Below are 11,671 nucleotides of genomic sequence, written 5' to 3'. Positions count from 1 at the left end.
ATTCGAAAACTGTTTAAAATATCTATTTATCCATTTTACATATAAGTGGATTCGAAAAACATTTTGCATTTTAAATACATTTTTTCAAGTATTTTATATTTGGCATTTTAAATGATTACCCAGCCCTGTATTTTATTATGTTGATACGTCTAGGAGAAAGTAATATAATATAATAACGAATCATTATATAGTATTATTATAACCAAAATATTTGAATAAATACATGTGTATATGATACCCACCTCATTCACGCCGGGTTAAAAACAAATGATGCTTACAGACGTTGTGAGCGCCAAAACGAACGCAGCCTTAGCCAAACCCGAAAGTGAGAATCAGTGAGAAAAAGAGAAAGTGATCGGAACGAAAAGAAGGAGAGAAAAACATAGCTGGGATTGCTGGGAAGAGGACGGTGGACTCGACTCGTGCGTAAACGTACGCATGCGAGCACAGCTCGATGACCGAGCGTATCTGTGTCATCTGCGTCATGCGAGTCATGCTAGGCGGGCCAAGCCATGCGTTTGCAACTGCAACGCTCGCGCTGCTATTACGAGCATTATCGTCCGTCAGTGGTCAGTCGTCGACGATCGTTCAGCGAGTCGACACGGAAGTGAGTGGTCGCTCGCTCGCGATCGATCTCGGCGCGTAGCGAGATTCTCGCGTGTCCTCGTTCTCGTTGCGCCGGTTGTGCGCGTTGCGTTTCGTCGACGAGAATCTTGGTGCACTTTCTCTCTCTCTCTCTCTCTCTCTCTCTTTCTCTCCTCCCTCTCCCTTTCTCCTTCTCAATCACGTCGGCGACGTCAGCGCGGCGGCGTTTAGTCTGTGATCTGGATCGGATCCGGACGAGTAGCCTGCGTGTCGACAAGATGCCGTTTTATTGACTTTCGTTCAACTTTCCCACAGCCGCGGAGAGAGAGAAAGAGGCATCTCTTTTTCTCTCTTTTTTTTCAAATGCGCCGTATTTAGTCGCGGTGCCGCCGATAATTGTGACATCACGCGGTGTGTAACGTCGCCGTTGTTGCCATCACCCGTGGTCGCTGTCAATCGCAGTGAAAATGCCCGCGCAACTCAGCAAGTTTTCGTTCGATGTGCCCTGCCGAGATTACGTTCATCCATGGACGGAGTCCTGCGTCAGCGCGACCACCGGTCTCGGTCTGCACTGCCTGCAGGAGTCCCTCAGGATATACACGACCGTTTACATCGTACGTTTGACGCGATCGCGTCGATGCATTTCACTTTCTAGTTTCATTTCTCTCGCTTTCATCAGGATGAAAAACCTAGACTCGCCAGGATCATTCGAGACGAGGGTACGAATCGGGGGTCGTATTCCCTGTGACTCGTCGTCGATCTCTTCCCGAGATGCGCGCGTCCGCCCTTTCGAGACATTTCGGGACAAGTGCATTGACGTTGTCGACCAGTGCGTCTGCACTTAATGCGCAGAATGACCCGGTGGCCCCGGTGGGTTCGTTTGGTACGTGCCTGGTGCGGGCGCACCGCAACCGAGTGCGAATTAGTACGAATGCATCGTTCCTTAGTACACGCAGTATGCAGTTATGCACTCGTCGGTGCACCCGTCCCGAAATCTGGTGGACTCCGAATTCGCGATATCTACATCGAGCTCGATCGTCCGAAAAATACCCGTTTCTACCGACCTAGTTTAACTAACTCGTTATCTTCTAGTTTTAAGAATTAAAGTAAGTTAAACCGAGATTATAAAGTTATCTATATTGATATAAACAGACAAAAGATAAGATATAAAAAGACGCGTTTAAGCGAGTTTGGTTATTTGCATTACGCTATTAGTGCAAATTAGTGTATACTAAAAGTATTATGTATATGAAATTTAAATATGAAAATTAAATGCAAGAACATACAAATATTTTTAGTGGAAGACTTGAATACTTAATTATGATATTATCATATTATCAAACAGAATGTATATGTTTCAATTGTTGATTATTACATTGTATAATCAAAGGATTATATTATCATAAAATTGATTATATTATCATGCATTTAGATTGTACTTTATACAAAGCAGCCTTAACGTGTATTAATTCAGTGTAGTGTGAACGATCGAATTCACCAATAGACATAAAAAACCGACATTGCGAAACAACAGGAAAAAAATAATAGAAAGATCGATAATCATAAGTTGCCGGTTCTATTTTAGCCAATTAATGTCTAGCTGCATCGTGATTGGTTAAAATAGAACCGTCAACCGGAAATCTCAACTGACTAATATATGTGATTACGCGACTTAACAGTAATCCTCTTGTTTTTGTTTAACATTTGCAAACAATGGATGTAACGAATCTTAAGTAACGCATAAGAAAATGAACCAATTAAAGTCCTTTGTTTCGAGAAGTAAAGGACTCTGGTTTTTTTCTTATGCTTTACACGTTATGCAAAAATTTGTACTCCAATCTTAAGTTAATACAGTGAATCATTACATCCTTGTTGTTAAAAAGATATGTATATAGCACACATTTATATTTACACGTTAAATAGACTGTATACACATGAAAGTTGTAATTATAACATTCCATTTTTATTGAACAACACATTTTTATTTATTTCCTTTGTTATTATTTTTATTGTTATGTAAACTAAAATGTGAAAAATAATAAAAATCTAAATATTTTTGTATAAGTACTTAAATATTTAGTTCAATAAAATGACTTGTGCAAAGTTTCATTACGATTTACCGATTAATTACAAGGATTTAGAACAAATATTTTGTTTATTTACAAGATAATTAATTTCGGCGTTGCAATGTAACTTTACATAAATCATTTTGAATACTTAAAATACTTATTAAAAAATTGAGATTTTTGTCATTATTTTATAATATATTTCTATATATTTTTATTAAAAAGCACAGAGATAAAAAAAATACTACTTATTGAAATAACTTTTGATCTAAATAGTAAATAGCCACTAAAAATTTTTATATTACTTTTAAATACAATCTAGAATAATCTGTAAATTTTTCATAATTATTATTTGTATACTTGTAATTATACTTGTAATTATTATGTGTATACTTTAATCCCGGAGAAGAATTTTCGAATCTGTGAAAGAGAAAAAAAGTATTTGTTATACAAAAATTACGATTTAATCGGTAATACAGACGGCTTTAGGATCCCCTTAAGACTTAAACCGTAAGAAATTGACCAATTACAGTCGAAATCCGAGAGAAATAATCGATTGTAATTCGCTCATTTTTTATGACTTAAGGCTTAAAACATTATTGTAGATCCAGAGTAATGCCTAATTCAGATTGGACGCATCAAGCGTCAAGCAGCGGAGTAGCAACCAATCAGTGAAGCGACATTTACAGTGGCGTAAAAAATATCGCCTCGCTGATTGGCTGCTGTTCTGCTGTTTGACGCTTGCTGTGTTCGGTCTGCATGAGATGATTAATTTATTAGTTGCAATTTGATAGAAGTCACTCTAAACGCAATTATGGAATCAGTAGGACAAAATCGCCTCGTTCCTTTATCGAGACATAAAGATATCGGATTCCCTATCCAAATCATGAATTTCGTGATTTTATCATTTAAGAAATTGAGAATCTATGCAAAGACCTTAAGAACAATCAGTTGAGAAGTAATCACACTTGCTTCTCTTTATGCCTTTTGTTATATTTTTTATTAATTTACTTTTATTCTGCTTTATTCACGCTTTACGAAGAAATGATTCGAAGAAAAAAAATTAATCGAAACAAACCTGAAATAAATCATACCTGCGTAAAAATGTCTGGCTATGAATGAATGCTAAGCAAAATTATAATATATCCGAAATGAATGAATCGTACTGATATAAAAAATGTCCCGATAAAGAAAAACGCTAAAACTTTAAACTGTATGATTGGCGCACACGTGTTTTTGTGAATATTTTACATATCTGATATTTTCGATTTGATTTGATAACATAAATTATAATAAAATTCTAAATTTTACATAAATTATAATTTTGCGAAAACATAAAACCTGTTATGTATATGCGGGTAAAGTCCGCAAGTAGGCAGTGTCGACATTGCCTGATATGATTGAGTTGGGCAATGTTGACATCATCCATTTACAGACTTTATATCAATATAAAAGAGGCAATTCTTCAGAATATTTGTATAGATTTTAAACACAATGGCTGCGTTCAGCAGACTCAACAGTTTTGCAACAGTTTTATGATTGTCTGCTGAGATAGGACCATTCTTCTAGATCTAAAAGTATGATCCAATTAGCGCGAAGGAAACTTCCAACAGTTGCAAAACAAACGTTTTGCTGAACGCAGCCATTATTATTTGTCTTTGTTCCGTTATCGCGTTATTGACTGACAAATATTTCCATTATATTCGACCATTCAGTTTTTATAATTCATATTGTATTTATTTTGTTACATAATATCCATTTCCAATAAGACCCATTAGCACATGCAGATTACGGTGTAAATGAATGATTTATTATCGCTAGTTAACTGTGTATTCTAGTTAACTTCGTACTATATTTGGGTGTTGAAATAAACAAGAAGGAAATGAAGCGAAAAAAATAAAATAAGGATTTATAAACTCGATTTAAGCGAACGTTTATGACTAAATTAACCATAATCATCAATGAAAGAAGTTAATTTCGATATTCTCTACAATTTTCTATTGCAACGCGTACGATTTATGATAATATAAGTAAATATTTATAATATAAATATAATATGAATGATCATATAAATATAATTTTAGTTTAAGTTTTATTGTAAGACTGATTTTCTTGTCATTTCAGATTGCGTTTTTAATGAGAAGAAAAAAACCAACGAAAGAAGATGTCAAGAAAACTATATTGGGTATCCTCCAATCCACAGCATTTCTTTCGTGGAGTGCTTTCTCTTATTCGATGTGGATTTGTTTATTAAGGTAAGGAATGATAAATATATGGCTATTTAATGAAGTCAGAATTTCTGGGGAATCTTAATTTAAAAATTTCACTTATCACTTTTTTTAAAAAATGCGTATTTATCAAAATACTAATAAGTTTAAATATATGAGTACTAGAAGACATAATTAATAATTGTAATAATTGTGTTTTAGGCAAGCACTTGGACGTTTTTATATACCGACTCTATCTTTTCTTCCGTCCTTTTTATCTAGCTTATCTGCCATTGTGATAGAAAGAGCCTCTAGGCGTACATTGTTGAGTCTCTATGTGTCAAATATTGTAAGTAGAAATTGCAATAATCATGTTAATAATATATGTTATCATTATCATTTCCTTTTAGGCAACGGAAACCTTATTCAAGATGGGTTTGTGGCGAGGATACTACTCACCTATTCCGAGAGGACAGGTCTATATATTTGCTGTAAGCGTAGCTGTATTAATGTATTTCTTTCGTTCAAAGATGAACAAACAGGATCAAATATATAAAATATTTAGGTATATCCTGAATTGTACCTGATGCATATATTGTATATATTTCTGTATCATATGCATAATGTGACTTTCAAAAAATAGGATGATTATTGGCCGATATGAAGAGACTGAATATCTTAAAAAGAAAGACTCACATCTTGAAACATCTTCGAGAAACATTGCGACTGAGGAAGAAGAACATTGTGACAGCGCAAAGAATGACAGAAGTATACATAGGAGCTGTGCAAGACATAAATTTAGTATTCTATGGAAGTCCTTTGAGGCATACAGATATATCATTGATAGCTTGAAGGCACAAAGTAAGGATGCTTCGTGTCCGCATCCTTATAGCTGCGCACATTATATTTTAGCGGTATATATATAAAAACAGCAATAAAGGTTCTAGAAAAATATTTTATTTTTCGCGATGTAACTATCTTTCTTTTCTATTTAAAGGATAGTGCAAGGATCTTCAGTTATAGTGTTTGCGGACAAATAGCGCTTAAACTAATCTTGCAGTTCAAAAGATTGCTTCAGAAGCCGAAATTACTAAAATCCACCATCTTGCAAAGAGACAATTTAAATCTAGCTATATTTCTTGGAGGATTTGCCGGCCTTTATAAGGTATATCATCTTGCTCTGCATACTTGACGCAAATTATAGAATATCGAATAATATCTTTCGCAAGAAATTGTTTCCACTAACCTTTTCTTTTTTTTCTCTCTCTTTGTATATAGCTAGTGTCATGCATGTTGAGAAGAACTTTCCACAAAGATTCGCACATTTTTTTCCTGCTGGACTTATCGCAAGCGTAACATTTATGGCATATCCCAATATTACTATAGCTTTATATATCATGTGGAAGACACTACAGGTATTATTGTTATGTATTTCTATTAATATATTCATGTAATATTCTAATGTAGTAAATTTTATAATGTAACTGTAATCGCTGGCTCTGTTTTAGTTGCTGTGGAATAATGCAGTGGAAAATGAGAAAATACCTGAAATAAAATGGTTTGCGATTTTATTGTATTGCTTTAGCACGGCAGTTCTCTTCCATGCAGCTATAGTAGAACCACAAAACTTGAGATCATCCTATTGGAGATTCCTTTACACTGTGTCCGGCGGAAGGTAAACATTGCGCAAGACGCAAAATAAAAGATTATTATACCCTATCCTAGATTTATTCTATTATTCTCACTTTGTACATATATTGATTTCAGAATAGCAGCGATGTCCCGGCTACATATGAATGTGTTCGGTTTAGAAAGCCACAAACATTTGCAAGAAGTGCTCAGAAAAACGAAAACTACAGATCAACTTACCTTTTCGTTCTAAAATATCGAATATAAGTATCAAGCGTGACAATACGTACCTTAGTTAGGCTGTTCCAAAATTGACTGCCAGTACTGAAAATCTATAGTGCGCGTAACGTAAACTGTAGCATTTTCTGTGCTGGCAGTAAATTTAGAACACAGCCTTAGTATCTTTCCTCGGAAGCGTAATTCTCTAGAACCAAAGAAGTGTACAGTTCGCGCAATTAATGCCTTTCACCCCTGTTTTGACATTGCGCGTTACCTTCTCGGTTATTTTCACATCCATGGTCGTAGTCAGACGGAATTATCGACAATACGCGAGTTTCTCCAATCTCTACTGGCTAGTCTGGTTTGTCCGACTACGGCCATGAATGTGAAAACAACTGAGAAGATAAACGCGATGTTATAGGCTGGGAAGGCATTAATTGCGCAAACTGTATTAATTGTACATCACATATACGTTTTAAATTGTATAAATTAAATTCTTTGCGATAAACAAGTGAAACAAAAAATGTATTTTAACGTAGCGATCTGAACATTAACGTTTCTACTTTGTTTCTTCAACCTAATTCGAAGCGATGGTGCTTGAATATGTTGTGATACTAAACGAACTTAATACTTTTATATATAGTAATGTAATTTATGTAACTTAATATATTTGATTGTTATGGTGTGATAATTATACACATATATGTCAGGGATATAGATAAATATTATTTAAATGGATATAATTATTAATTTGCAACTAGAGTGTATCTGCAAGTATGTTTAATTACATAGCGAGATACTTTCATACTTTTTTCCTGCAGTGTATACATTATAGATTTTTTCTATATTTAATACAAACTTTATATTTAATGCTGATACAATATAAATACGTTTCGTACGAACAGCTTTGTTGTATATTTTATTATGAATATAATTTATTGGAGCAATATGTGATAGACATTAATGTGTATTTTATTATGTCCACTACAGATTTATATTACATTATATCACATTATTTCTGGTTTTTAAAAATCTCTAATGCTCTATTCATTACATCTACGATATGTTTATTATGTTTCTTCTCTATTCTCCTTTTTTTTCGCAGTACGTCGTCCCATTTAATACAACTTTGCATTTTTAAATTTTTACGATTTATAATACCAGCGACTATTTGAGAATCTAGAACTGAAACCGAGTGTTGCGATGGATTCAGTTCGAGTGGTTCCAAACTCTTCAACGAGTCTACCTGCCATGGTAGTAATCCAATGGGACATCCGATCCATTGAAAATTGTCTAGAAATCAGATAAAAAAAAAACAACAGTACTATATTATTGATCAAATTATTATATACATCTTGGAAAACCTCATTTATAAATGCGTACCATGTGCTAATTTCCAATGTGAATTACGGATTATTTGGTCTGCCAAATGAGTAGTTTTTTCTCTATTTGCACGATTTATTTTGTGTGTATGCGCTTCATTTTCTATTGGACTTAGATCGAAGTCTTCGACAGTAAATATTTTATCAACATCATTGTTACTGTCCTCATTATCATGCTTTTGACATGTGTAAATTTGAAGTAAATTTAACAAATGTTTTTGTGTTTGTAAATCTATTCTTGATGTAAGCAACTTTAAAATTGGTTCTACCAGTCTTGCAGAGAATTCATTTATATTTAGTAAAAGTTTTGATAAAAAATTTGTATCAAGAAGAAAGTATGGTATGATACTTGACATGTCTAACCACAAGACACCCCGCAAGTATGGATGTTCAGAGTGTATGCGTTCTTTGAGATGTTGACTTAAAATTTTTGTGTCTAGTTTTCTGTCCGCTTTCTGTAATTCATACTCCATGGTATGAGAAATACTTTGGACGATGTCTAATTGAACAAAACTATAAAAAATGGAACTTATCCACAAAGCAGCAAGATTTTTTCTTTCTTTATCTTCATGTTCTTGATTTACAATACTGAGTAGCTTGAAGAGTAGTGTCTCTAACATCCCTTTTTCATGTAACAAGAAAATAATATCTTTCCAGAATCGAAGCATCTTGGGCGGCAAAATTTTTCTTTTCGAATTGGTATTCTTTTTTTCTTGTTGTCGAAAAATTTTCATGACATCTAAATTTGGTAGAAAAACTTTATTTTTGCATAATACGTTGCAAATTGTATTGCTCTTCTCATGCATTGTACTTAAGGATTCACTTAAATCCACAGATATCTTGGCTAAAAGTAGAGTTTTTGCAGTTCGCAAATTGTATTCTTTATCAATTTTTACAGTTCTTTTGTAAACGGATATATATTCGTTCTCGTCATTCGAAATTTTACTTCTATACTCAGACAACATGTATGTACGTAAATCTTGCAATATTTCACTGTAAGAAGTAATATTAACAAATTAATTTAACTATATATCTTATAATTCCATATTAAGGACTTATTGATTAAGTAAAAAATGCTGACAGAATAATTCATTCGATTTGCAATAAAAATATACCATAATTGTGTCTCTGGTAAATCCGACACTAATTTATAATCAGCGTTGACATATAAACTAACAGCTGTCCAAATTTCAATCATATTTGTAAAATCCTCTACTTCGGATTCCCCTTCCTCTTTTAAGACTTCCTCTCCTTCTTTCAAGTAATATCTTTTCATTGCACATGCTTCGGGCGCCCAATACTCGTCCTTTACAAGATAATATTTCAAAAGGTTTTGTAATACTGAATACTCTTAAACCCATTCTATTATAATATTACTGCATAAAAAAAAGTGGTTATAGTTGTAAGAATTGACTAATTGACAGTCACACAAATATTTTCATATTTGATTGTAACTTCTTCAATTCTTATAAATATAACTATTTATATCTTTGTAATTATAGAATGGATTTTACATAATTATGGCAAAAACAAACATACATGTAACCAATGCAGCAATATATTAATTGCTATTCTCAATACTCCAATAGATGGTAATTCGTATCCATGGGCAGTCTCATGCCTCAACTCGACTATCCACTCTGGAATTTTCAGTTGACTAGCGATCTTAAACATGGATCTTTGCTTTGTATGTCCTATATTGGAAAAGTAGTTCAAGAATCTCATTATCGTGGTCGAGTACATCAAGCTCAGGTCGTTTTCGCAATACATCGGTAACTCGCCACTGTCAATCTTGGATGTCCATTCGCGATCACGAAGGCACACTTGCAAAATTGACAGAGTACAGTCCACGCCCGCTGGTAGTTTCGGCATCCTACGAATAACAATAATTTCTAAAATCCATCTCGATTCATCTAGTTGAGTAATGTGAAATATTGCATCACCTGGCTTTCCATGCTAAGAGCGTCTCGTAGGCCTTTGTTTGCTCGATCGGGTCGTTGGAATAAATCTGCCTGTACACGTCGTGCCATTCTGCCCTGATCAACAAATTGATTATCCATCGGTATTCATCTCTTACATTAAAATTTCGTTTCACTGGCAATCAATACTTACGGAGATAACCATGGTACCTGCTTTACATCGTCGTGTTTCCTGGACAATGCTATGTTCACCGATGTAGGGTTCATACCGATATTTATGTATCAGTGTCGCACCACGTGCTCTTACCATAGATATAGGAAAGTAGGGATACAGTTGAAATAGACGAAATGGCGAGGGGAGTGAAGCCGAAAATCTGGAAGGGGAATCATGCTCATTACTAGAGTCCTATATATAAAGAGAAGCGGCATCGAACCCCCACCACCAGATCGGATCCCTACCATCACTCCCTACGCCGTCATATTTCGACCGCTCCAGTGTCGTAAACATAAACATACTCCAACCACCAACATTGTACTCCGTTGATTCCGTTATCGGAGTGAGCTCTAAAGTATTTCATTACTTTAAATCTACAATAGATTTTAAGTCGTAAGCCGTAAAAAATTGACTAATTATTTAACTATATATTTATATAACGCATTAAGGGCCACTGTCACCAAGGTTAGTTAACTTAACTGGCCAGTTAGTCCATCAGAATTGACCAATCGCATTTATCATTTTGTTTGAAGCAAACAACGACTTAGGGTGAAATCACACGGTGCGGAAAAAGACTGCGGAATAGAGAATGCATCATTGAAGCAACCAATCAGCGCTATTCCGATCTATTCCGAATAGCGCTGAATAGCGCTGATTGGTTGCTTCAATGACGCATTCTCTATTCCGCAGTCTTTTTCCGCATCGTGTGATTTCACCCTTAAGACCTTACAACTGCTACGACTTCTATTGTAGACCCCGCATTAAGTTAACTGAGCTTGGTGACAGTGGCCCTACATCGTGCACTTGATATACAGCTTGCTAAGCTTGCTTTCCAGCAAGGACATAGTCAGGGGTGCGTTCCAAAATTCACTCCGAGTAACAGTTTAACTCTACGCCGTTCCAAAACGCGAGGTAACTGACCATATGGGCGGAGTCTATTCGTTCCAAAAGTATGAAAAATCTACCTCGGAGTCAACTCTATGAACCTTGCTTCCGAGGTGGGTTGAAAGAGAAAGTGCGGCAAACGAAATTTGAATATTGAGATGATGCAACACATGAAGCGAGACGCATACGTCCGTCCCGTTCGAGCGGTCTCTAAAGTAACGACTTCATTTCCCTAAAATGGCTCTAAAATTAATCAAAGATATGCATATGTTAATAACCAATGATAATGGAACACCGTTACAAGAAAATAATTCATTGTGGGTGATGGACACGAGAGGTAAGTAGAAAATGTGATTCGAAAGCTTGTATCAAGGTTAGATGTATGCATGTACATACATATATAGTTTATCTGAGTTTATCTCTTTCTAAATAAAATATTAAATATAATATTATATGTATATATAATATTACCTTACCTTTTCACGTTCCAAATTTGTCAACTCGAGTAACGTACTCTGACTTACTCTTTCCGCCACTACTCCGGGTTCTTTAGAGTTACTCGGAG

The 11,671-nt window shown here is 34.8% G+C and overlaps 2 protein-coding genes across 3 annotated transcripts; one reads left to right on the top strand and one right to left on the bottom strand.

The window, feature by feature from the left end:
* Nucleotides 1–516: 516 nt before the first annotated feature.
* LOC108725117 (transmembrane protein 135) lies at nucleotides 517–7,155 on the top strand. The gene is given in 10 exon segments (XM_018451909.1): nucleotides 517–1,199; nucleotides 4,776–4,906; nucleotides 5,081–5,207; nucleotides 5,269–5,423; nucleotides 5,502–5,772; nucleotides 5,856–6,023; nucleotides 6,137–6,185; nucleotides 6,188–6,273; nucleotides 6,367–6,533; nucleotides 6,626–7,155. Coding segments are annotated over 10 exon segments (1,416 nt in total). The 5' UTR covers nucleotides 517–1,052; the 3' UTR covers nucleotides 6,741–7,155.
* Nucleotides 7,156–7,681: 526 nt separating this feature from the next.
* LOC108725126 (ribosomal biogenesis protein LAS1L) lies at nucleotides 7,682–10,400 on the bottom strand. 2 transcript variants are annotated; one of them, XM_018451921.1, is made up of 6 exons: nucleotides 10,201–10,400; nucleotides 10,032–10,124; nucleotides 9,628–9,961; nucleotides 9,204–9,394; nucleotides 8,090–9,081; nucleotides 7,682–7,999 (listed from the first exon to the last, which is right to left on the bottom strand). In XM_018451921.1, the coding sequence occupies exons 1-6, from the start codon at nucleotides 10,272–10,274 to the stop codon at nucleotides 7,719–7,721; spliced, it is 1,965 nt and encodes a 654-aa protein (XP_018307423.1). In that variant the 5' UTR covers nucleotides 10,275–10,400; the 3' UTR covers nucleotides 7,682–7,718. The 2 variants fall into 2 exon arrangements, with proteins under 2 accessions (XP_018307423.1, XP_018307424.1); XM_018451922.1 differs by having other exon boundaries at nucleotides 10,032–10,119; nucleotides 10,201–10,268.
* Between the last annotated feature and the right edge of the window lie 1,271 nt (nucleotides 10,401–11,671).

Source organism: Mycetomoellerius zeteki, unplaced genomic scaffold (assembly GCF_001594055.1).
Source record: "Mycetomoellerius zeteki isolate Tzet28-1 unplaced genomic scaffold, Tzet1.0 scaffold327, whole genome shotgun sequence".
Lineage (NCBI taxonomy): Eukaryota > Metazoa > Arthropoda > Insecta > Hymenoptera > Formicidae > Mycetomoellerius > Mycetomoellerius zeteki.
This window is presented reverse-complemented; position numbering and strand designations above follow the sequence as displayed.